The 27,637-nt window shown below is 40.1% G+C and overlaps 2 protein-coding genes across 4 annotated transcripts in view; both read right to left on the reverse strand.

Moving 5' to 3' along the window:
• Nucleotides 1-11,376, reverse strand: part of LOC144211651 (unconventional myosin-XV-like) — a 36,042-nt gene extending 24,666 nt beyond the window's left edge. The window contains exons 1-3 of one of the 3 annotated variants that reach the window (XM_077739047.1): nucleotides 11,023-11,366; nucleotides 5,363-5,459; nucleotides 2,094-2,242 (exon numbers count right to left, since the gene is read on the reverse strand). In XM_077739047.1, coding sequence (XP_077595173.1) covers nucleotides 2,094-2,242; nucleotides 5,363-5,423 — 210 coding nt within the window. In that variant the 5' untranslated portion in view covers nucleotides 5,424-5,459; nucleotides 11,023-11,366. Of the gene's footprint in view, nucleotides 1-2,093; nucleotides 2,243-5,362; nucleotides 5,460-11,022 lie in introns of all 3 variants that reach the window. The other 2 variants (XM_077739048.1, XM_077739046.1) reach the window with 2 other exon arrangements.
• Nucleotides 11,377-12,463: 1,087 nt separating this feature from the next.
• LOC144211950 (unconventional myosin-XVB-like) lies at nucleotides 12,464-26,616 on the reverse strand. The gene is made up of 9 exons (XM_077739529.1): nucleotides 26,358-26,616; nucleotides 26,122-26,233; nucleotides 23,229-23,613; nucleotides 17,940-18,003; nucleotides 17,792-17,861; nucleotides 17,632-17,708; nucleotides 17,476-17,552; nucleotides 13,819-13,949; nucleotides 12,464-12,615 (listed from the first exon to the last, which is right to left on the reverse strand). The coding sequence occupies exons 1-9, from the start codon at nucleotides 26,388-26,390 to the stop codon at nucleotides 12,464-12,466; spliced, it is 1,101 nt and encodes a 366-aa protein (XP_077595655.1). The 5' UTR covers nucleotides 26,391-26,616.
• Between the last annotated feature and the right edge of the window lie 1,021 nt (nucleotides 26,617-27,637).

Here is a 27,637-nt window from a genome sequence, read left to right on the forward strand (position 1 = left end):
ACAGGTCAGAAATGCGCTCTGACACGGTGTTGGCAGAAAGGCTAATGTTGTTGAACTGACTTTTCTTTTCTGGACAGACAATATGTGCAGCCTGTAATATGCACTCTTTGATAAATTCACCTTCTGTGAATGGCTTGCCTGCCTTGGCAATCAGCTCACAAACGGCGTAGCTAGCTTCGACTGCTGCATTACTTTCTTTTGTAGCCTTCTTGAAAAAACCCTGTTGCCTCAGAAGACTTGTTTTAAGACTGTCAACCTGGTTGGCTCTCTCATCTCCCTGGTATTTGTCATACTCCTCAGCATGTCTCGTAGCATAATGACGTTTCAAATTGTATTCCTTGTGGACCGCAACTTTTTCATTGCAAATGAGACACGTCGGGGTGCCCCTGTGCTCAACAAAGAAATATTGCACTCCCCACTTTTCTTGAAACTGTCTGTGCTCATCACTGACCTTTCTCTTCACGGCAGGCTTAGAAACAGACATCTCCGCGGCTGTAATATGGGTTTACACTAGGAATGAGTCTCGGATTGAATTTTTAACTTTCAGCCGCGTGGTTCTGGGGCGTATGCGCACTTTTGATTTGACCGTTTGACTTTCAGACGCGCGGGTCTGTGGCGCATGCGCACTTTCGCTCTCCGATCGTATTGGATTACAGCAGCACTCCGAGCCGCGCGGCGTGATCGGCTTCACGGCTTCTCCTCTGCCCAGCTGATTGGAGGAATGAATGAGTGAATGAGCGAGGCACTGGACAGCCCGGCCAATGTCCCGCCCTCCAGAGCCGTATACTTCACCGTGATTGGTTCATCCAGCGCCGAACACCGTGTCAATCATATCAATCTTGTGGGCCGCACGGACATTAATCTTGCATATTAAGACGCGGGCCGCAAATTAACGTCCCGCGGGCCAACTGCGGCCCGCGAGATGCGAGTTTGAGACCCCTGCTGTAGTCAGTTTGTCAATGGGGGGAACTGTTTTGCCATTGATAGCTGACATCGGAGCAAGATATTCCACGGTAACAACTCTGCCAACCGGATAACCTCTTTCAACTGATGGAGTACAACTACTAAGATTCATGGGTGAAGAGGTCATCCCACCCTTAACTTCCCCGGTAGCCACTAAGTGCTACTCACAGACACATTCACTGATTCCTTCATCTATGCTTTGAAGTGCTCTGTTTACTTGATGGTCTGGGAGCTTCTTATCAAGGTGTGTTCTGTCATCAAATGCAGCCCTGATGGATTATTTCTGCACTTTCCAGATGCACACTCATTCTTTTGCAGTCCCTATTATTGTCCTAAATTCCATCTTCCGCAAGTTCTCCAAGACTCTCCTGCAAGGCACCAACAAGCAACTGCTCCAATCTATTGACAATTCTAACATCACATAGTACAGCTCAGTATGTCACAAGCCAAGCATTCACGACTGGTGGACGACAAAGAAAAATTAAATCAGTTCAAACAGAGTCCAACATTTTGTATACACATAAAGGCACTAACATGGTCGACTGCATTTTAAAAGGAAAACCACACTGTTGTACAAGATGTGGAGATGAAAATACCCTTAGAAGTGTCTCATATGAAACACCGCTAAAACATCTGGAAGTAGTATTGTTTACAGACTAAAGTTGCTTCAAAGGCAAGGATGGCCTATAATCAGGATTTTCAGTAATCCAATGGACTGGGGAGACATTCAACACTTTAGTTGCAAAAACCCAAACGGGGTTCAATAAGGGCAACGCGCTGAAATACTGGCCCTTAAAACAGCACTCACAATTGCTCAATGCGCTACAGCTAACATATATACTGATTCGGCACATGTTCATATGGTAATCCACACAGCGTTAGCCGAATGGCAACGAAATGACTTCTTGACCGCAATGAGGGCCCCGATAAAACACTAACAAGAAATACTTGCATTAAGGGAAGCTATCATGCTCCCCAAAACAGTAGCAGTGGTCGAATGCAAAAGACATGCTAAAGACAGCAGGGATTGGCTCCAGCACCCCCAATGACCCTAATAGAGGATCGAGCATTTCAGAAAATGAGATGAGATATTAGGGGAGAGTGTCATTCACTAGAAACTTGTGACTTACCTGTTGATAGTGAAAATCCACATAAAAGTCATTTGTGAAAAACAATGGGATTCGCCACATCACTCTTTTCAAGGACAAGAAAATGCTGCCATCATCCAGCAAAAAATCCATCAGGTACTCATTTGAATGAAGAGGGCGCACCATACCATCTGAAAGTAAAAAGTCAATTTCCTGAATTAAAGAGACATTTGCACTAGTTTTATTGATTCTAGGAAGAAAACCGTTCAAACACCATTCACCTGCACACATTAGTTCCAATAAGTCATATCATTGTAACATAAGGACTACAGGGTTTAATTAAATATTCTGATGTCATAGATAATTTCTAGAATGTAAAACTTGAGAAAGACCAAAAAACATGCCTGTCAGACTGTCATCCATTTTCTTTTTTCAAGAAAGAAGATTGTTTTCGGTCCATTGCAATGCCCAGAAGGATTTGAAAACATGTCTTGTTATATCTATACAAGTGATAATTCCACTCACATAGACACCACACTCAAGCATCCGAATTTCTTCTGCTTGCGCTTCCCTTTAATGCAGTGTTTCCCAACCCTTGAGGCACAGTAGTAGTGTTCCCTTGGTTATCCCGGTTAATGGGGACCGGGACCACCCGCAATAAGTAAATTTCCGCGAAGTAGGGATTCCCCTTCAAAAATGCTTAATTTGAATTTAATTCAATTTTTTTTTTTAATTTTTATTTATTTTTATTTTTTTAGTTTTTCTTACCCCCTGTATAGAGTACACCATATAGAATACAGGTTCAGAGATTGAAAATCATGTTATAACAAAAAAATATGTTGTTCCAATGTAATATTTGTATTTTTTTTCCCCCAAAAAATCCGCGAAGCTCTGAGTCCGCGGTGGCTGAACCGCGAAGTAGCGAGGGAACACTGTATACTGGTGTGCCTTGAGGAAGCGAGTTCAGGTCTGCCCATATATATTTTTTTCCAAGATGGTGCCGTCAGGTGGCAATCGATGGCAGTAACTCTGTCCAGTCTTATTTGTTTTTCGTGTTCTACAGCCGTTCTATCTTTTTTTTAATTACATTTTAATATTTCTTAAAACATTCCATTACTTTTTACTTTAATGTTTTTGAAACCTTCTTTGTTCTGTTAGCCTGGCTTCTTTCTGCTAACTCTTTTTTGGAACCATTCAGCCATGCCTACGCTGTCATACACATGGGATTAGCTGTGTACAATACACAGCAGTAGGTGCAATGCCGCTGGGAATCCAGAGCTGGACAAAAGTGCCGGGAAAAGAAGCGATGCTTCAGACCAACCAGTCCATGTATTATTATCGGAAAGTGAGATCCCTCCCAGATAAGATGAAAGAGCGGTCAGCGGTTACCAGGCCGGAAATGGAGGCGAGGGGTTGTACTCTGCTACTGTTGATTCTTCAACTTCCGTTTAGTGAGGGACGGTACGGGTTAGCTTGGAAGAGTGACTGCATATTTTCAACCTCGTTCACGGTCTGCAGAAGTTCCCCATCTTGTGGAAGATTTCCTGTGTGTGGTTCCAGTTTTATCCAACTCTACAATGTCTCTTTTTTGTTTCTGTATCTGTTTTTGCTACTGACACTAAGATGGCGCCACTCAAGTGGTAGCCGGTAGCGGTAGCTCCGTCCGCCCTTGCTTGTTTAGTTTTTTTGGTGCTTTTCTGTATTTTTTAGTTGCATTTGCAATTGTTTTATCTTAATAATTTCCCATATACTTTGCTTTGCTTTGTACTTTGTGCTTTTTGCTTTGTTGTTCTGCTGCCTTTGTGACTTGGAACCACTCGTAACGTGCCTTGGTTTCTTCGTGCCAGTCCGAGACATCTTTGGAGCCGTTCAGCCGTGCCTCCGCTGTCATGCATGCAGGATAGGCTGTAAGCAGTGGACGATAGTGCTGGGAGAAGAAGCAATGGTCCAGACCGAGCATTCCATCATTGTTATGGGAGCGTGAGATCCTCCCGGTCAGATGGAGGAGCTGCAGGTGCTTACAGGGCTGCTTGTGTGCTTTGAAGCCCCCAGCCGACCTCTCCGCTGCTGCTGATTAGGTGATAGGACAGCTTAGTAGGGAGGATATAGGCAAGGAAGATGATCTTTAAAACCTCCAGACTACTGAAGGATTGTGCAGTAACCTCAGTCTCAGTCTGCAGAAGTTTTTTGCTTAAGTCTACAATGTCTTGTGGACAATCATGTTGTGTTTTTTTTAATTATAATTTACTGAAAATGTCCTTAAGACTTCATTTGTGACTCTTGTTGAAGGTTATAACCTGATCCACTGTCTGTCTTGCTACTATTGGGGTAGACCTGCCAACTGGCTTAATAATTGTTTGTTAATGTCAAGCCATTGTGGCCAAACTGGTTTTACAATTGTTTGTTAGGACAGTGGAATGTAGGATAAGCCAACTAGCTGGTCTTGCAATTGTTTGTTCGCACTACGAATTGTAAGATAGCTAACTAGCTGGCCTTGCAATTGTTTCCTTGTATTGTGGAATATGGCCAACTCACTTTGGAACTGTTTGTCCGAAACGCGCTCTGTTCATGTTATAAAGCTCTGTTCATTCAGAGAGAATTGCGAGGAAGGCAGGCTGTGAGAGGTTCACAGCTGTCAGAGCATTCTCCAACCATCCTGCAGTCCAGTAATAAACCTATTTCCTATTTAAATTGATCTTACTTGTTCTTAACCTGCTCCCGAAGTTGTATTTTCAGACCCATCAGCTACTGCAACCGAGAATACGGGATGGAATAAAGTTCTAACCTAAGTTTAACCTAATTACCTGGTAAGTCATAAAATCTAGTATTACGTGAGTAAATTTAAAACATACTTCCATATTACAATGTTACAAGATTCAAATTGTAATATTACAGGGCTAAAGTCATTTTGTTGCGAATTTTTTATATAATGTGAACTAGAAGTGTCTTGGTTTTACGTTGGTGAAGTGAAGTCTGTGTTCACAAAGAACGACTTGTGATGTTCAGATTGTGGAGTGGCTTAAGAGGCTTGTAATGTAGTGTGCACCAAACACTACTTTAGTGTTTGGGCGCTATGTACTCGAGCCTCCTTAAAATAAATTGGAAAAAAGGTAAGTGCTAGTTTTGAACTGTTGGCATTTTCCTCAATAGAAAATAGTGACGTCTGTTTATATTAATGACAAACCTGAAAGCCACTTTTTTCACCAAAAAGGTGTGCACAGTTGAGAATGAGTGGAAATGACAGGCAGTATGATATAAATAAACAGCAGATAGGTTTTCAACGTAAGATGTCATATAGGTCAAAATTCTACCTTGCTTTCTTTTGGCAAAGATGAAGAATTCTTTCATTCCGGAGATATTTGAGATACTCATTTCTTTGCAGAGTTCATTTACCACATCAGCTGCCACCTAGAGCATAAACAATACAAATTCTCTGAACCGGATACTTTTTTTGGACAGAGAAATGCAACTAGAACAGAGAGGTAAAGAAAGAATTACAATGTGCCACTTTCCGAAAAAAATCTTTTTTACTTAATTCGATAGATGGAATATAACATTTTTATTTGGTATCATAAGTACGACAATATTGTGTTACAGATACTGACCAAGCGAGACATTTTTAACATTACATCCTTTATTTAGGGTATAGGTAGACAACAAATGTGTTGAATCTTAGTGCGTTATTGTCAGTGGGAGTGTGTGAAAATTCAGTCAGTGTGGTGATGAGAAGGAAGTTAAGAGAGGTCTGAGCTGGGGCAAATTCCTTTCAAGGAGATAGTTGCCAAAGAAAAGATGCTGTCGAATTCCTGGCCTTATTTGAGCTGTCACATGCCAACAGTCTAGCCATCGCTAGTTCGCAAATCTCTTCCACAGGAAGTCAAACACTGCATCCAGCTTCCGGTTAATCCCAGGGGCCTGAGCGGTCAATTGCCGCATGAAGCTCCCCCCATCTGAACGGCAGAGGGCGTGGAAAAACAATTTGGGCAGATAATCCAAATCAGACTGTGCCGCGAACGCCCCTATGAAAAATGTGGTGGGCCAGAGTTCCACCAACTCCTAATCAATGTGAAACTCAACACCAATCAGTCAAATCAGATGCAGTCATTCAGTATTTTTTTTATGTCTTTGACGTACAGATTCGCCAAGCACACGATGTTCCTAGTTCCCTACGAATGCATCATGTATCCGGCTAGATGAGTTCCGCTGGGAGCAACCAAGTTCATTTAAATTTGTATGTTATATTGTGAGCGCATTGTTGTGCAAAATGTCTCTCTCGCCCCACCCCCTTGTCTTTATATCCCTTTTTCTCTAATTTTAGTGAAACACATTTAAGTCCTATTAATCCACAATTAATTTTTTTACTTTGTTAATAGTTGGTGAATTTGAACAAATAAAAATGTATTTCCAATCCAAAATCCAGTTTTGGGGTTTTTTTCAGAGGGTTAATTAGTTTTTAGTTAATTTCTATGGGAAACGTTCGTTTGTGTTGGGTTTATTGATGGCACATTATTATATATTTGCTTGCAATGAAGTATTCTTTGCTTTATTTAGGTTTATTAATCTTACATTATTATATCTTAGAGTGCTTCGCTTTAACTTAGCTTATTAACATTAAAAAGGTCACTTTATTACATCTGCTTAACAACGTAGAGGTCGCTCCTTTATCCAGCTGGACTGATCAAAATTGTTTTGAAACCTCGACCTCTCACACGGCTCCGGGATGACTCCTAAATTGTTTTGACTTGGATTCTGCATCAGGTGGTGATACCGTTCGCCTTTCGAAAAGACTTGTAATTGTTCTGCTTTCTGACCTTGATTGTTTTGAATAGATGTCCTGAATTGTTTTGACTCTGATGCAATTTAATGGGCAGTAGAGAATTCAATTTCTTTGAATGATCTAGGAAGAGGGCGAGTCGGGATCGATTATCTCTTGCAAGAAAAGCTGGATATGAGTCGATGTCTTTCTTATCTTAAGGTGTATCTGGAAATACCTATTGGTGAACCTAACAGTTTGAGTTACGAGTAAATCGTTATATGAGCTCAGTTCTGGAACGCATTAAGCTCATTTATCGAGGTACCACTGTACTGAAAAAAAAATGGCCCAAAGTTGCACTTTTCTGACCTAAAAAAATTAACACCGTTAGAAAAATCAATTTTTTGAAAAACTAGGATCAAAATTTAAAAATCGTCCGATTGCATCCGTGAAAGAATTCTATCTCAAGTCTGAAAGAAGCATTAGGTTTTAATTATTTCAGGCATGAACACAATAAAGTAGCAATGTGAAATGATTAATGTAAACAATGAGGCTAATAGTAATTTGCTTTTTTCGAGAAAATAACTGATTTTATGATAGGCTCCTGTAAGATTATATCAGTTTTTGTGAGTATAAAAGCATCTCATATAACCCGTATGGCTGACATGTCAGCATAGACACTCAACAGTCTGACTGATTAATCAATCTTAGTCTTGTGATTGAGTTGACATGTCAGCTCAAATACTCAACTGTCCGACACTGATTACTTTACAATTACTTTTTGCCCTGCAAATGACTGAAACGTATCTGTCCAATATCCTGCTGACAACTTAGGTTTCACCTGTATTTAAGACTCACTCACTGGTCATTCAGAGAGAGCTGCAAGGACAACAGACTGTAAGCGGTTCACGCTGTTTGAGCTCTCCCCATTTCTGCAATTTGGTAAAAAACCTATTTTCTATTAAATTGATCTCACTCTTTCTTAACCCGCTCCTTAAGTTCTTATTCAGACCTATCAGCTCCAAGGGCATAATTTCCCTAGATGAGAGTGTTTTCAGTGAACAGAAGAGATTCCTTGACCTGCCCCGGGCAGGTGATATATACTTTGTCATGTGTCAGATTGATGATTATGAGAATATTCATGGATTGCAAAAGCATCGAACAGTTAATATCAACTAGATGAGATGGAATTCCATGGCCTTGAAATCATACAAGTTGTAAGGAAAACATAGATTTATGATTTACTGACTTGTCATGGCTCTGACCATGTTGACATCCATCTCCTAGACCTATTGTTGCAGTGTGTGGCATATCGCAGATCTCCTGCAGATTTCTTAATGTAAGTCGACGACCTTCATCCTCATCCTTGTCCTCATCCTTGTCCCCATCGTTGTCCGCTCCCTCTTCTTCTCTTACTCATTGCATCATTTTGATGAGATCCTCATCAATTGGGGGTGATGAGTGGCTCTCAAGCAATGTTTTGACGTCCTGCGCTGTCATGTCTGTGAATCCTTCAGTGGCCATCGACCAAGCTAGTTTCACTGCCTTAACTAGAGCTGAGTGATGAAACTCCTCAGCCGTAAATCCTCCTTGTGATAGCTTTCATGATCCAAACTTTCCTGATGCTTATCCAGTAGACGGGCAGTAAGAATTTGTTCGTTTTTCAAATCATGAAGATGGTTAAACTCGTAGATTAAGGCTGGCTTTACCATAAAGCCAGCAGCATTCTCACTCAAGAGTCAGGCGGTCTTTGTGAACTTTGACCCGTGGAGTTTTCAGTTCATCTTTGAATAAAAATGTCTGGGAAGGCATCCTCTTCCAAAAAATGACCAGTCTCATCTATGTTAAAAACTCTGGGAGATAACCATTCTGTTCAATTATGTTAGGGTAGATTTCGTCCTTCTCATATTTTTTTATTTTTCAGCACGTCATTCTTTGACAGTGAAATATAGCTTCGTTTTCGGCGCTCGAAACTTTCACTGTGGATTTTGACATTTGAATTTTTGTCATTTTAAACTTAGTATATAAAGCAGGGCGGCCCGGTGAGGCGGCCCGGTGAGGCGACAGGTTAAGGCGTCGGCCTCACAGCTCTGGGGTCCTGGGTTTGGGATAGAACTCCCAACTGGCTAAATAATTGTTTGTTTATGTCGAGCCATGTGGACAAACTTGTTTTACAATTGTTTGTTAAGACTGTGGAATGAGGGATAGGCTAACTAGCTGGCCTTGCAATTGTTTGTTTGCCTCACGAAATGCAACATAGGCTGGCTAACAGGGTTTGCAATTGTTTCCTTGTATTGTGGAATGTGGCCAACTCGCGTGTTCTAATCGCACAATATAAGATAGGCTGCGGCAGTTTGTGTGAGCTATAAAAATATTGTGTTTGCATACAATTTAAACCTGCAAATGTCTAACTATATTAGCCCGAAGTTTTGTTTACATAAACTCTGTCCTACATCACTGTCTTAGAAATATTACCCTGTGCTCCTATATAAAGACTGACCCACATCCTGAGTGAGTTGAGAGGACGACAGACTGAGCGTGTTCACAGCTGTTTGAGCATTCTCCCCCATCATGGAGCCCTGTAATAAACCTATTTCTTATTAAATTGATCTCACTCTTTCTTAACCTGTTCCTGAAATTGTATTTTCAGATCTATCACTGGGTCCAAATCCGGGTCTGTCCACTGGCCTGCGTGGGTTTGGACAAAGTCCAAATTTGGAACTTAATGTGTGGAAAAATGTAGGACCTACGTTGCAGAATGGGGATAATGCGAACATGAGGGAAAACTAAAATTGTATAAAAACTTAGGAACTCCTGTCTCAACCTTGGGATAGTAGTGTTAGTGCAGCATCACTATACAATTTATATGTATTCTAACATTTTTCTTTGGGACAAAGAGTTGAGGCAATTAGGTGGTGTATACCTCTTTGATGGCCTGCATTACCCGTATAGCAGTCTATATGCTTCTGGTCCTGGCAGAAAGAGGTGCATTGTTTGGAATGTTGTGTCTTCATACCCAACAACACCTGATGGGTCACTCACAAGGGCCATCGAAAGTCCGTGGACCCTAAGACTCGGATGTGGGTGTGCATACTGAGGTGGAACCTGCAGCATGGTCATTGTGGTATAATAATACCTTCGGCAAGGATAAGGCATTCTGTCATTCTGTTATTATTTATTTTGCTATTTTGAGAGCTATACTGACATTGTGCGGTGTTTGCACACCATGTCTGCGAGCTTTAACCATCTTATAACTACTGCAATTGTCCTTTTCGACTCCATTAAAGGTATACTCTCTAAATACAACATTGATGTCCAAAACGATGAAAATGAAATCGAAATGTATGATAAACAGGAGAAATTAAGAATTTATGTGCACAACATTATTATTTACCATACATTGTATTGCATGGAACGTTTTGCTCTTTAACGCCTTGTTAAGGCTTAGCAAAGGGAGGCATGAGGTGGAGTGCTTGCGCTTAGGTCAACGCCAGTGGCGATCTGTGCTTTTTCTCGTAGCGCCTTCAACGAATCAATCCAACCCTCAAAACCAATTTTATGGCTATAAAACCTCGACTGCAGCTACAGATGCGACACAAAAAAATAATCAATGAATCAATGCACAAAAATGGGGTGAAATCCACTTCCTTTGTAGCATTTAATGATTAAATACAAATACTGGAGCTTTTCAGACATTACAACAAGGCCAGTGGGGTGATTTCCCCGGGAAAAGACAGCGATGGACGTCAATGACAAAATGGCAAAAATTGCACTAACACGGGGTAAAAACCAGTTCCTAGCAACATTTAGTGATTAAATACAAACACTGGAGCTTTTCAGATATCAGAACTAGGCCCGGAGTATCATTTCCCCAGGAAAAAGACAGCGATGAACGTCGATATGTCAATTCGCAAAAACAGCAAAAATTGCACTAAGTGGGGTGAAATCCACAACCTAGCAGCATTTAGTGGTTAAATATAAATACTGGAGCTTTTCGGATGTAAGGACCGGGCCCAGAGTATCATTTTCCCGGGAAAAAGACAGCGATACGTCCATATACGTCCATACGCGAAAATGGCAAAAATTGTACTAAAATGGGGTAAAATCTACTTCCTAGCAGCATATAGTGATTAAATACAAACACTGGAGCTATTCAGATATCAGAACCGGGCCCACAATTGTTAATATTATTTGGGAATATAACCCTATTTTACTCACCAAAAATCCCTTTTAACTGTACACAATATCCATCCTCCTTTCTTTCTTCCTTCTTTTCTATCGCCATCGAAGCTAATGATGAAAATCGAGCCTGTCCTGTTGTATTTCTGGCATAGTCTGTCTTGACAATGGCTTTAAATCAACACAACAATATATTTTCTTGTGCAGCTCACTCCTAATATAGTTTGGTAGCTCTCTTGTCATTAGCACAGTCAAAGTGGCGGACACACCCTTTCCCGGCTGTGAAAGGCTTGCTAACTTCGGAGTTGACCGCTCTTTCATTCGAATGTCCATTTTTTTCTGGAAAAGTCCGTCTGGGAAATACCTTTTTGAGCAAATCTGGCCTGCTCACTCTGGCTTTGGTCCGCCTACTAGCCAATCATAGTTGGTGAAAGCGATCACATATGCCTACGCCTATGAAATGGCCTTGGTGTCACCAAATCGAATTCTGATTGGTGAAAGCAACAGTTTTATCGACACTTGTTTGATGCAGCAGAGCTCGCAGAACTGATTGTTAAGACCTGTAGGCAGATTTCTGACCCCGGCAACAAATAATGGCTGAAATGTGATTGGTTAAATTTTTCAATGTAAGTACACACATCTGGAAGCAGTGCAACCAGGAGAAAAAGCAATGAAAGGAAGCTAACAGACAATTTGGATTTATTTAATAAGTATTGATGGACAAAAAAATAATACATGATTCAGATATTTCTTAGGCCAGCAGAGAAGACCTTGAAGGCCCGCCGCTTCAGTCCTCATGTTGTTTTGACGTTTAGTAATTAAATAATTAACCCGTTTTGACTTTCAATAATGGGTTTCAGTTTCTGACGCACATTTACTTGTTTAGATTCTACCCATCCATGTGCATGCACATAAACTCTGATGTCTCAATTGTGCTGTTGACCCCTCCCTTTAGAGTTGAGACGTCCTTGTAATAAAGGCCAACAAATTTAATAAAAATGAAGAAAAGAAATAATAAGGCGGAATGCCATTGGGGAATTGCGACAAGTGGCTCTCAATGTCTATCTATCTTGCAATTGAAAACTCAAAAGGGTGTCGTTCCTCTTTCTTTTCGCATGCTTTTATGGATGTCTAATGGAAAACCTCATATGCACACAAACCCCAGCACCATGATAGTCTGATGACACAGGAAGTATATGTAGTATGTCAAATGAAAATGCGTTTATGCGATGCTGAGTTTAATACCGTTAAGTACTGTTGTGGAACGATAATGACAATACATTCCAAATTAAACTATGACTACATTATTATTCCCTATAGAAAATATACTTACAGTGAAGTTATGTATCTTGACAGTGTTTCCCTCGCCTCCCGGAAGCTGGATAGAAATGATTTGTGATGATTTGCCAGCCTGACCCAAAAAAAATCAAGATAAAATTAAAGATAGAAATAATAAGATAGAAGGTTGTACCCATATTTTTCAAAGAATAATTTCTCTACAGTAGTTCAATTCGTACAAAGTAACATTGTAACTTGCCAGGATGGCCTCGAGCTCGATATGTGAAGGGACATTACGGCGACCACCAAAATGGAGAGATCTTTGAAGGTTATCCTGACACACTGATGCCATCTCTGTGAATACATACAATTGTGGGGTGGAGAGGCATAACATTTATTAAGCGTAATCACTTATTATACAATCAGTTTGTTCAGTAAAAAGTAATGTAAAAACACAGACATTTTACATACTTTAATTCATTCATCTTCTGTCTTCGCAACCAGAGGGAATCGTGCCCGCTCCTGGCTGCACAATTCAGGCGAGTATCACTTTTATATCTCTCACAATTCATGCCTCACTGAATTGAAGACATACTTTTTTTTTTTACAAAAAAAGGTGTTTTATTTAAAGTACATGGCTAGCCTGTCATTCAGCACCCCAGAGACACGATGAGCAAACTCAAAAGCATTGATGCTCTTTACAGGCTAACTTGGGCTTCGAGGATCTATTCATTCTCAGCTCTCTATAGAGGCTAGGCAAAATACACCCTGAATTGGTTGTCAGGCAATTGTGGCTTATATTGAAATGAACGACACACGCATGCACTGGACGAGGGGGTCGGCGGCCCCGACTCTCCGGGCCCCCTGGACAATGGGGTCGGCGGTGGCGACTCTCCGGGCCCCCTGGATGAGGGGTTTGGCAGCCCCCAACTCTCCGGGCCACCTGGAAGAGGGTGTCACCCCCCCCCCCCCCCCCCCCCCCCCGAGCAGCCACGATAAAATGCCTGACGACTTTTCTAAAATCCTGGTCTCTGTTAAGGGCACATTCTTGGCCATCACTTTAGGTGGTTAAAGAGCCAGGGGAGATACCCGCCGGACTGGCCATTCCCACTCCTCTCCAAATGATGGTGCGGTCACTTCTAGGGAGGACCTCATTATCTTCAAATTACAATAAACATCTCCAATACACGAATTCTGGAACATTTGATGCCCGAACACCTGTCTGGCTTTGACTACCAAGCTGCCCAACTGATTATTTCGACACAGAATGCCCGTCCCTCAAAATCTTTCAATAATCCTTTATTACTACTGCCAGTTGCCCCATTTCTCTGCACTTGGTTTTGAAGTGTTCTCCAATGAAAACAGTTCTACTACTTGCACAACAACATCCAGGTGGAAATATACATGATTGATGAAAAGTGCAGAAGACAAGTAATGCAAAACAGGACTGAAGTTTTATAAAATCATATGTTCCTATTCTTTAAAATCATAAGTAATGTTTTGCTCACAGAGTATATGACAGAAATTAATCAGTTTTAATAAATATGGATTGGGTACCTCGGTAATGGTGTTGATGGTCCACAGTGATCTCAAGCAAGTGACGTGAAACATAAGGCTTTAGATTACTAGAACAAGGGAAGAATCCAGCAATCAGGTTGAGTAGACGCCATCCTAGATTGTTGCTGGATCTGTTTAGATACAAAATACCATGAGTTATATTTGTTTCACAACTAAAATTTTGTTAGTAACGGCCCTCAGATTATTCTCTTTCTTTTTGTCATTCAATTGTGGGACAGGTTGAAATAACAGTTCAAATTAAGACTGCAAATGAATTGCCCTTGTATAAAGTCACAACTGGCTTTTTCAACCTACCGGCCTCTCCAAAAGGAATCATGCTTCTTTTTATCGTCTTCTTTATGTAGGCAGCAATTATAATCACACTTGGCAATTTTTTATACAATCCTATTCATGTAGTACATACAGCCGCCCTTTTCTTCTTCCTTTATTTTGTAATTCCCAAAAAGCCACCTGGCATAAGCAGCAACATAAGTCCAACCTTCTGATTAGTTCTGTATGTTTTCTCATGAAGTACCAAAGGTAAGCGGTACCCTATGTACTGCGTGACACCACGTTTACTTTATTCATCACATTTTTCTGGCCCATCAAAAAACAAAACAAAAAAAATCCTTCTTACATCGACTACGAAGCTGTATGTGCAACTTTACAATTGTGCATACTTTAAAGCCAATATCAGAATGTATACTTCTATGAAAACCAGCATCTTCACGCCGGCTATTTTTGCAGAGCCTTGTAAGACATTTGTGAACAGAACATATAATAATATTTTTTCTTAATTGGTTATTTGTCACATGCAGTCATTTATAAATTGTTTTGTAAATTGTTACGATTAATTGGGACATGTGGCAAAAAACCTAGTTCATGAGTAGTTGCTATAGCTCACCTCATCTCATCTCATTTTCTGAACCGCTTTATCCTCATTAGGGTCGCGGGGGTGGTGGAGCCAATCATAGCTGTCTTTGGGGCAGGCGCAGGGCACGCCCTGAATTGGTGGCCAGCCAACTGCAGGGCACAAGGAGACGGACAACCATGCAAACTCACACCCATACCTGGGAGCAATATAGAGTGTCCAATCAGCCTAACATGTATGTTTTGGAATGTGGGAGGAAACTGGAGTACCCGGAGGAAGCCCACACAGGCCCGGTGAGAACATGTAAACTCCACACAGGTGGACCAACACTGGATTTGAACCCAGGACCCCAGGGTGAATACAAATTAGTGAATTCCGGTAGTGACCAAACTCCCAATCTTATACATCACTGGAGAGGTGATCATAACAAGCTTCTGTAGCAATGAGAATTGTGGGAAATGTTATTTGGTTAAGAATACGTCAGCTAATATGAGTCAGTGTTTAGCATGGAGCAGATGCAGAAAAACTGCATGGACACTGTTAATAAACGTATACAGTTTTTTTCTAACCAAAAACCCTAGATGACCAGTGAGACACATACACTCATGCATTCCATTTCTTGACGGTACTCAGGAAGAACAACTTCGACACCAATAACAACTTTGACACCAAGCTTCTGTTAACCTTCTATAGAGCCACTGTGGTGAGCATCCTGGCATACTGCATTACAGTGTGGTACACTGGAAGCACGTTAGCTGGCAGAAAGGCATGCAGAGAGTGATCAACACCACCCAGAAGATCATCGGCTGATCTCTGCCCTCACTGGATGACATTTCCAGCCCTCGCTACTTCAGCAGAACATTGTCAGGGACCCATACCACCCTGGTCACAACCTGTTTCAGCTGCTGCCCTCTGGCAGACGCTACCGGTCTCCCAAAGCACGGTCAAATTGGACAGTTTTTTCCCACAGCCATCAGGACTCTGAACTTAATTTAGCACGAAACAGAATCCATTCTTTGCAATAACTTTGGGGTGCACAATAACATAATATGATAAAGATCCAATTTATGAAATCCCCCAGAAAGTAAATGCATTTCCTTATTGATTATTTTATTTTCAAAATATTGTCGCAGATACATTGATTCTCACTTGAGAACCTCGCCACACTCTACTGGGCTCTAATTGGGTGTGTCCCAACAACCAATATCCATGTATCAAGATTCTTCTTCTTATATACATGTCAATCTATTCTAAATGTTTCCCTTATTAATGATAACAATTCCCCTTATTAAGCGATAAAAAAGTACAAGTGCACCACGGTACACATTTACACATAAACACACAGAGCACATAGGGCACACTTATTTTTTTTATGAACTGCTAAAATCTCTAAAATATACTATAATGTGGACGGCTTTCTGACAAGGACAGGTCGCATATTAATGCTCGGATAAATGCTCCCCTCTGAATGATTGCAATTCCCCTAATTAAGCAATTAAAAATGTAGAAATGCATACATAGCACGTATTTACACACAGGACACACGTAAAAGTCTCAAAGTGCACGCCTTTCTGGCACGGATGGGTCAAAAGGGAATTAATTCGTCTGGGCTAAATGCTCCCCTTATTAATAATTGTTGTTACGGCTGGCAGCCTGGACACACACTATGTAAGAGGGTGTTTGGTTTCTTTTCCTCTACAGGTACATGGAGCTGTGGCTCCACCCCTGAGACAAAGCCCTGCCCAGGCCAACACAGCTGTGACTACTTCCCCATCATTCCTCCTCCAATCAAGATTCCCTTCCTGTCCTTATTTAAACCCTGTGTATTTGTCAGTTCACCTTGACTCACTCTTTCATATCTCATGCTTCCCCTATGGTATCCCGTAGTCTTGGTTTTGTGGACTTTGTTGTAAATAAAATATCACTGAAGGCCACTTGCATTGTTTGTCTGGACTCATCCTTGACCGAACCCGTCTGCTGTGGTAGTTGCGACTCCCTGGTATATATTACCCAGAGGGAGTCGTAACAATTGTATTTCACCTTATTCAGTGATAAAAACCATACAAATGCAAAGTGGCACATATTTTCACACACACATGCATAGGGCACACGTAAAAGTCTAAAATGTTTACAAAGTGGATGGATTTCTGACGCCATCCGGTCATAGGGAAATGCGCTTGGGCATATCATGCTTCAACACGAATTGAATTTCTATGCTTGTAATTCATTTTAATACATTAATAAATCGTTTTCTCATAATTTTCTCTTATTTTGTTTCTCACATCTTTCATTCAAAATTGGGACACTTACACCAATTTTAAATGGTTCAGTTGGTAGTTAAGTGAGGACCGTGGAACAATAAGAGAATTGACATGTGAAATACTGCTCACGAAATTTCAAGTTACAAAAAAAGTTCGGGAACCAATTAATTTCGTAAGTAGAGTTACGAATGTATATATGGTCAAGAGTGCTGCAAGCTGGAGATCCGTGATTGTTTACACTTGCATTTTACCCCCTCCCAACCATTTTGTCCAATGGTTTCAACGATGTTCGTACATGCGTGGATTTGTTGTCAAATAGGGGGTTCCTTGCAAAAATTGCAATGTGAAAAGTAACCACACTAAAAATGTCCAGACCAAAGACCGTGAACTATGGACGTTCCGGGCATATTCAGGCCTTTACATACACTACTTACCTTAGTTTCTTTTAATTTCTAGTGCAGAATTTTTTTTTTATAGTTGTTATAGTTTATGTTTAAATAATAAATAATAAAAAAAAACACTTACTTGTTATGGTTGTTGGTGGTTTGCTTGATAACCTGGCAGTATATTTCATCTCTCAGCAGTTCTCTTTCTTTTCCTAGCTGAAAAAAGCAAGTAAACAATGTATCTTTATTTTGAAAGTTAATGTGTCTCAGGTTAACTATCAATGTAGTCACTAACCAGCAGAATTTGACTCAGGCAGTCTGCTTGGGTAGTGTACTTTTTCATGTCGATATCACCCATAAACTGCATCACATCTTTGAAGAAACCATGAGTATTACAGAACTAAACATACTAAATGCCCTACTTTGAATAAAATTGTAGTATGACTTGTACTTACTCCTAAAGCACTGCACTGATGAATCATTGTCATGATCGTTGTAGAGAATTAGGGATGCTTGAAGAGGCATCTGCATTTAATCAGATGTGTATTTTGAAATGTTGCATGATTTATGAATAAAATAACGTTATTGATTGCTGTAGTTTACCTTTGTGAAATGAACTGCTTCAGAAAAAGTCTTGAAACCTGATTTTCCACCTTCATTTTTCATTCTGAAAAACAGGTAAAGATATGTTTACATGCTATTTTTCCATGAGTCATAACTTTAAAAACATATACTGAATTTTTACTACACAAACAAGAATAGTGTATGATATTTTATTAGAAAAAAACTTCCATCACCGATATGAAAATTTAACAAGGTAGAAGGGGTTGTGTACCAATGACCCTGACACGTACTGTATTTTCACTACTATACGGCGCATCATATTTTTAGCCGCAGTGTCAATAACGAGTGCTATTTCTGTAATATACACACACCCAGGCCGCACCGTTTTTATAGACGCAGCCAGGCATTGCAAAACACCAGCTTAAACATACACGCTACACCCACAAAAAATACATTTTTAAAAAGGCAACTGAAGAAAAACTGTGTTTGGTTCTACTATATCTAGCCATTTTACAATGTACTCATGTCATCATGACCCACAAATCCATCAAAGTTGCACCGTAAAGCTGTGTTGATGTCGATCGCCAGGCCACAATCCATTCGCAAATAGTAGCTAGCTAGTAGCTAGCGTCCATGCTTCGTAAAGCTGTGTTGATGCCGATCGCCAGGACACAATCCATTGGGTGTATTGACAAAAGAACTATATATCCCAGTAGTCACTGCGCATGACTTTTTCTACTGGAAAATAGTAGAGTCGGGTTCTGCTTGCCATAGTTGTGAGAGCTGTCGAGGATGGTGTACCCTATTGACTGATTTATTTAATTTTATCCTGATAACAATTTTAGTATTGGTCCATATATAAAGCGCACTGGATTATAAGGTGCCTTGTCTATTTTGGAGAACATGTAAGAGTTTTATGTGCACCTTATAGTCGTGAAAATATGGTACTTATTTTGCCCCTGGATGGTCCCTCGAGGTGAACTGGCATCCAGTGACAAACAAAAGAAAATACAGTGGTACCTCTACTTATGAAATTAATTGCTTACAGAAGTTATTTTGTAACTTGGATTTTTCATATGTAGAGCAGCATTTTATATTGAATTTGCAAAATTCGTTTCCCAATCTTTAATACTACTCACTATAAACTAGTTCGACCGATTGGGGAATTTTAAAGATTCCGTAATTAAAGGCAATCTTAAAAAAATAACGATACAAAAAAATACCTTCTCGACATCGATGGAAGTGCAGTACTACCAAAATACTACTACCAAAATTATAAACAATAAGCATCCGTCAGCATCTGTATGAAATATGTATGCAAATGGTTGTCCAAACTGCAGCTGGAGTACCGAATTGGCCTAAATATAAGATGACGCTTTTTTCCTTGAAATAAAGTGTTAGTCATCTTTAAATCAGGAGCTAGACATTGCACCCATTCACAACACTAGATGGTGCGAGATATCTTTAAAGGGAATGCTCAAGACTAAATGTTAACAGAATTGAATGCTTTTATTGTCATTCTACAAGTAAAGTTAGATTTAAAGCATCACCATTAAGTGTAAACATAAATAATCAATAAATAAGTAATACATAAATAAGAAGGCGGCCCGGTGGTGCAAGTGGTTAGTGCGTCAGCCTCACAGCTCTGGGGTCCTGGATTCAAATCCAGCTCATGCCCATCTACGTGGAGTTTGCATGTTCTTTCTGGGCTTGCGTGGGTTTCCTCCGGGTACTCTGGTGTCCTCCCACATTCCAAAAACATGCATGGTAAACTGATTGGGCACTCAAAATCGCCCCTAGGCATGGGTGTAAGTGTGTATGGTTATTTGTCTCATTGTGCCCTACGATCGATGGCCACCGATTCAGGGTGTGCCAGCAATGATTGGTTCCACCACCCCCCGCGACCCTAATGAGGATAAAGTGGTTCGGAAAATTGATTAGATAAATAAGTAGTCAACATGAATAAGTAGGCAGGTACAAAAGTGACTAAAATAGTAAGCAGTACGGAAATATTTTTCTTCGTGATCTACATTTTTTTTGGATTGGATTGGATAACTTTATTCATCCCGTATTCGGGAAATTAGTTTGGAGGGATTTTGTAACTTCCATTATGTTTGTATGCATTTGACCAGTAATTTGCCTATCAAAGGGTTTCAGAACCTGAAAAATTTGTATGTAGAAGAATTGAAAAGTAGAGGTGCCACTGTACATCTTTTGATGTTTTGTAACTTGAATACAATATCGTAACTTGGATTTTTTTTTTTACATTTTGTGTTACACAACCTGAAAAATTCACATGCTGAATTCTGAGTAGAGGTACCACTGTATGTCCCCACAACCCACAAAGACAATTAACATACAGTGAAACTTTTAACAGACTGCTTCCAATGGAGATACTAAGGGTCACTTTGGAACTCCAAATAATAGCTAGTAGCAAAATCCATTCACCAAAGAATTGCTGCTGTTCTTTGTTGACACAATTGAAACAACTAAGGACAAAACTTAAAAATGGAAAGGGATCTTTCTACAAGCGTAGGGGAGTTTTCATGCTGTTGTGGCATTCATTTGTTCGTTCATTTATTCATTTCTTATATGAAACGCTTATTCTGACAGGTTTCGCCGGCGTTTCCACACCCTATTCCAGCTAAATACAAGCACCAGGCCAGCCAATTGCAGGTTAAAGTTGTTGGATGATTATTAAAGCTCATACTCATATCTAGGACTATTTTTAGTGTTCAAACTGCCCACCATGCATGTCTTTGGGATGGCCAGGGAGAACATAGCACTGGAAATCGCGTTGCGAACTGTAGAATAAATTTAAAGAGTTTTTTTCCTGACTATGACAGTAAGTAAATTTACCGTCCACTCCTTAAGATGACTTACTGATGAGGGGGTATATGCAAGAATTTTACCAAGAAACTCATAGCTACTCAGCTTTGAGAGCTGCATGCTGTGCTTAGAAACCTACCAAGAGAAACAAAAACATTCCATTCACAAAAATGTAAAAAAAAAAATCCTTCATTCAGATTCATGTCGCATCAGAGTGTAGTTTGAATGCAAAAAAATTGCAGAACAAAAATGCTAAGGAGTGGGCATGAAGGCAAATAAAATGTATGACAATACTTACAAGTTGTTTAGAACCAAACGACAATTGTTGCGCTATTAAAAAAAATCTCTTTTGAAAAGGGGTTGTTTAACAAATACAAGTTTGAGTTTACACACTTAGAGAAGGTGTCTACTAGGATTCGACAGCCGTTTCTGGCCACCATAAAAAAAACATTCAACTTCGCATGGTTTGGATCCGACAGCCGTTTCTGGCCACCATAAAAAAATTCAACGTTGCATGGTTTGGATCCAACAGCCGTTTCTGGCCACCATAATATCAATATCTCTACCATGCAGGGTTTGGCCAAAAGTAGCATAAGAATAATAACATAAAGCATCCACCTATCTATAAATCTCGCTTCATCTATTCCTGCTCCCCGAAAGACTTTTTTTCTCTTGTGACAAAGAGACTCGGGGAGACACGATGGTGCTGTATATCCGTACATCACGCTTTATAAGGATTAGAGCAGGGGTCTCAAACTTGCGTCCCGTGGGCCAAATGCGGCCCGCGGGACAATAATTTGCGGCCTGCGTCTTAATATGCAAGATTAATGTCCGTGCGGCCCGCAAGATTGATATGAATGACACTGTGTTCGGAGCTGGATGAACCAATCACGGTGAAGTATACGGCTCTGAAGGGTGGGACATTGGCCGGGCTATCCAGTGCCTCGCTCACTCCGCTCGGTTCAGAGAGCTGCCGTAATCCAATACGACTTGTTGTTGAAAAGATCCCTCACACTCACACCAAATTTTGTGTTCAATCAGCCTACCAAGCCTGTTTTTTTGGGGGTGGGGGGGTGGAGGCGGCTTGAGGAAAGCCATGCAGGCCGAGGGAGAAAATGGAAACTCCACACAGGTGGACTGACCTGGTTTTGAACCCAGGACCCCAGAACTGTGAGGCTGATGTGCTAACCACTCATCCACCGGGCAGTTGCTAAGGTATTATAATTACTATTATTACTGAGAGGAAGATTTGTTTATTTGCAAATGAAAGCACAGAACATGACTATTTTAGGTCGTAGGTGATGCCGATAACAGCCACTGGCCAACTCCTCCACTTCTCCCGTCACGGTAGTCTGATATGTGGTGTGTTTGGAACACTCCAGAAAACAAGGCTCTCAACACATTAAGCTAACATGAAGCATATATGAAATCTGATTTGTGATCATATTGTCATTTTACTATCCTTATTTTTATGTTATATAAAGTGGCAGTAGTTTGATTGAAAATTGATGACATAAGGTCTGTGGGACCACAAAACTGTACAGTGGTTGCCTACTTATAAATGCTTGAACATGCAAATGTTTCAGGTGTGGAAACACTTTAAACACTTGAAAATTATTGTTCAGGCATGCAACAATTAGTTCAAGTTAAGAAACATCAAAAGATATATATATATATATATATATATATATATATATATATATATATATATATATATATATATATATATATATATATATATATATATATATATATATATATATATATATATATATATATATATATATATATATATATATATATATATATATATATATATATATATATATATATATATATATATATATCTATATATATATATATATATATATATATCTATATCTATATATATATATCTATATCTATATCTATATCTATATCTATATCTATATATATATCTATATCTATATCTATATCTATATCTATATCTATATCTATATCTATATATATATATATATATATATATATATATATCTATATATATATCTATATATATATATATATATATATCTATATATATCTATATATATATATATATATATATCTATATATCTATATATATATATATATATATATATATATATATATATATATATATATATATATATATATATATATATATATATATATATATATATATATATATATATATATATATATATATATATATATATATATATATATATATATATATATATATATATATATATATATATATATATATATATATATATATATATATATATATATATATATATATATATATATATATATATATATATATATATATATATATATATATAAAAACAAGCATATGCTGCAATCTTCTATATCAGTCAAAAGTAAAAGAAAAAAAAGGCAACCGCAAAAAATAGCAAGAAATGTGAGGGGGAAACGGACGTTTGGTCAGCCTAGATTTGGTGACAGTGAGTAAAAATGTGTATATAATACATACTGTACCTGAAGTACTTCATTGCAAACTCAGCCATTGCTGATGTCTCAACTGCATTCTCCTGAACTGATCCCTGGCTGGATATTAGTGTAGATCCCTGGTTTGATCCAGCTCTTTGCCAATCAAAATCACTATTTGGCCTCTGTAAACCTTGAAGTGGCTTGTGAATGGACATCTGTGCTGTTCGCTGGGATGAGACATCTACATCTCCAGTCATTTCATTATCAATGTTTTCTGATTGCTTGGTAATGGTGGCTCTTGCACCCCTCATGCTTTTCCACTTATCTTCTGTCCGAACCAATTGGAGATAATGGTAGTCCAAAGCAGCAGATGGCTGGGTTACATCCTCTAAGAAAAGACCTGAGCGGCCCCCCATTGTGCCAAAAAGCCAACCTGCAGAATATCATTTGAGAGGAACACATATTATACACTCTGTATTATGTCATGTTTTCCTTTTTGCAATTTTTTGACGATGTAGCAAAGTTGGTCAAAGGAGAATGCAGTACATCAAATAGCATTTTCAGACACAGTTTACGATTCTAGACTCACAATCATTTCATGGGGAGAAAAACACCACTGTGATCGTGAGCAAGATGATGACACTGACCAGGTCCCCAGCGGCTTCCATGGACTTGCAAGAGAAGCTGCAGCTTAGGAAACTAGGGAATCACTACAGGGTGACAGACTTCAATAGATACTATCATGACTTGAACAAACGGGACGGCACCAGTAACCACTATGAAGACAAGATAGGTTGGATGTCTCCAGCGTCAACTGTCCTGCTGACAGAGGAGGAGAAGACTGAACCCTTCAGCCTCTACAAGGAACAGAATAGGATGTGACAGTGTCGCTCCACAGCATCTACTGGTCAGTCAACGTGTCGGAGGACTTCAAAGGGGCGTGCACGCAACCAAACTACAACAACTACATGAGATTGATCACAAAGGTGTCAATACACACCTTCAATTCCATCATGATCACCATCGAGGTGGTGAGCAATCTTTGAGTGGCTCCAGCACCACTCACAGCTTTGGTTTGTGTCAAGTGAGGCCCAGGATACAACTCGGCACCAGTTGATTCCGCCCTAGAGACGACCAGCCATCTGCTGGGCTGATTGGATCCAGCCAACATCCTGGTAAAACTGCTGCTGCAGGAAGCCAGGGACCTCTTTGACGATTGATCTCCCCCATCACAACCTCGGTGGGTGGGACGATGGCAGACGAGGCAGCGACGACTCAGCAGGATCACGGGCGGGTAAACCCAACAGGACCTCTTGGCGACAGTGGCGCCACAGCTCGCAGAGAGCAGCTTTCAAAATATGGACCTGGCAGCGCTGCAGGGGGCGGACCAGGCGGCCTGTTTGTCTTCACAGATGCTCTTCTGGCCTGCTTCAGATGTGTTGATGAGAGAGCTGCTGGATACGGACAGCGAGAAAGCCAGACTCATCGCAAGACTGGCCGGGAAATTCCATACACTCTCTTGTGAGCCTGATGGGGGGATTCAGCTCAAGCTGAGGCAACGAGTGGCAGCAGCTTCACGTTGCTCACCTAAGAACATGGCATATACCTCTCGACCACGCAAAACAAAGACAACATATATTGCGGGTGGGACCCCCTCATAAACCCAGACCAGATCCTAGCATTGGGCGTGGGTAAAAACGCTGTCACGTACGAGTGGACAGCCAAGGAGGAAATATGGCTGAACACACATGATGGAGCAGTTCAACTCCACGCACATGCCAAGCAGACCCAACGCGGTCAAGGTGTACTCGCAAGAGAACCCACAGGCTTCAAGGCACTGGAACAAAGAAGTCATCATCAGACCGGGCATAATGGAGCAGCAGTGGATGTCACACCGCCAACTCCATATCTGGATGTGGCTGGGCATTGTCATACATTCTGTGGAAACCAGGACCTACTGCACCTGCCTTGGGTCTAACAATGTGTTCAAGGATTTCATCCTGCTACCATATGGCAGTCAGAGGACAATTTTCCAGGCAGTAAAGGTCTATGTGTCCCTCCATGGAAATGCCTTGCCAGACAATCACTGACCCACCACCAAACCTGTTGGAACAACTTTGCAGGCAACATGGCATTCTACTCGTCTTCTCCAGACTAATTCACGTCTGTTACAGGTGCTCAGCGTGAACTGGAAGTGCCACGGTGCTGGGCAGTGAGTACAGGGGCCACTACAGGACGTTGGGCCCCCAGGCCATTTATGATCATGAAGTTTGTTCCCAACAATTCGGGGACATTCACAGCATTAGCTTCCAAGCCTATGTCCACGCGATGTTCCTGAGGCATGTCAATCAAAGCAAAATAATAGGAGCCTTTAGAAACTCCAGCCGGATCTCGTCCACGCCTGGGGCCTTGTCACGCCCTAGGAGCTTTCTAATAACCTCATTGAGTTCAACGCCAGAGATAGAATAATCCGACGCACAGTCCCCATGCTCTGCCATCTCTGTGCAGTTGAAGAGGCCTTCAAAGTATTTGATCTGCCAAAACATCCCGAATCGTGGTCAGCAGTGCTCCATCCCTACTAATCACAGTGTTGGTAATGTACTGCTTTCCCCTCCTGAGACATCAGATGGGAACCAAAATGTCCTTAAGGTCATTCTCAATGCCAAAATTGTAAAACAAATGCACAACAATAAAAAGGGGGAAACCACATTAAAATAAATTGGACTTGTCTCATCTAGAACAAACAATATCTATTACGTGAAAAAAAAGACAGAAATGTGTTCCCATGTGTGTACTACATTCCAACACTTATTTACAAATGATAAGTCTGCTTGGTATAACAAGGGATCCTATTTTGGTTTGGAGCAAAATTGCCTTGCTTGGTACATCTAGTGTTAAAATGCAAACATCTCACAAACAAACAACCTTCAGCAAGGCTTACCTGTTTGGAGTCCTTCCATTGGTAGTAGTTTGATGACATCACCTTTGTTGTAGCTGAGCAGGCATTTGTCATCTGTTACAAAACTTTTCAGGGCAATCACATGGCCAGAGTTCTGGTAAACAAAATAGAAGCCAATTAAAATCCTTCCAATAAAGATTTGAAACACAACATCTACTGGGGTGTATAAATTATGTATTTCGTGTAAATATGATGCTTTGAAGAAAACCACCTTGTACCTTTATGAGCTCTTTAAGGAAAGATTCAACCATGGCAATTATTTGAGAAGATCTGGAGGAGTACAGTTGGAGGTCTTCATTCGCAAGCTCCAGCTTCACTTGGTTTGTACCACAGAATCCCACAGACAGCAATTCTGCAAAGCTTTTAGATACTTTTGGTAAATTCTTTGCAGTACAGTATTTTCAGTTAAATTAACGAAAACTAACATTCAAAACACTCAATGTCACGTTCAATTTCAAACTTGCAGTACGTACTGGACATAGAGAGCAATGAAATTATGTTTCTCTCAAACCCCTCAAAATGAATCTAATACCAGAGTGATAAAGGCATCTGAATTCAGACCTAATTGCAGTTATAAAAAAAAAAAACAGTTTAAAGGGTGGTTTATGGTTAAGCATTGTAGGTGTATATTTCCAACGTCTTCTATATACCTTTTGAAACTAGATTAATGTGGAGTCTTGAACGCAGATGACAGGAAAAGAAAGTTATACTGAATCTATTTAGTGATCTATTTAATAAAGATTTACATAACACATATGGTCAAAAAAGGGTGTCGCTATATATAAAACAGCCACACAGATCAAAGCCATAAAACAGGTGACATGACCATATAAATGTTTTATCTCACTTGTCTCCGCCCATACTTCCAAATCAATGAACTCCAAAGGCATTTGCCTTGCTATGCGAGGAAATTATCAGTCCCCCCCCCCCCAAATAAATGATCAAACATAAAAACAATCAAGGAAATACATACAAAACATCACACCAATAAGGAACATGACCCAATCAATCCCCAATTGGCCCCTACAAGCAAGTTAAAGTGCATCAAGAGAAATAGGATCAATACACACTCATCATGAAAGAAGACACATTGAAGGTGCAAGTTATACTAATATCAGTATTCCAAAGTCAACAGCTTATTTAAGATATTGGAGGATGAATGATGAAATGCCTAAAGTGACTGAGCAGAAAAGTGCAGTCTTGTCGCACTGTGGACAATAAATAAAAGTTCCTAATTGTGTACATATGTGAAGAGGCAGAATACATGGTGGCTCATAATTTCACCATGTCGGTTGTGGTGGTTGTATTAAGTTTTGAAGCACGGCGAAATCCCGTAGCAGAATCTTCGATAAATTGGGTAGGTAAGCTGTACAAGGTTTATTTTAGAGGCTTTGTCCCAGAGTGCAAAAAAGAGTTGCATGGATCCTGTTGGTTGTTCGGGAGACTTGTTAAATGACAGTGGGGTTAGGAAGGAGCACAGACTTGATGATTCAAGGGG

This window comes from Stigmatopora nigra, chromosome 18 (genome assembly GCF_051989575.1).
Source record: "Stigmatopora nigra isolate UIUO_SnigA chromosome 18, RoL_Snig_1.1, whole genome shotgun sequence".
Classification (NCBI taxonomy): Eukaryota; Metazoa; Chordata; class Actinopteri; order Syngnathiformes; family Syngnathidae; genus Stigmatopora; species Stigmatopora nigra.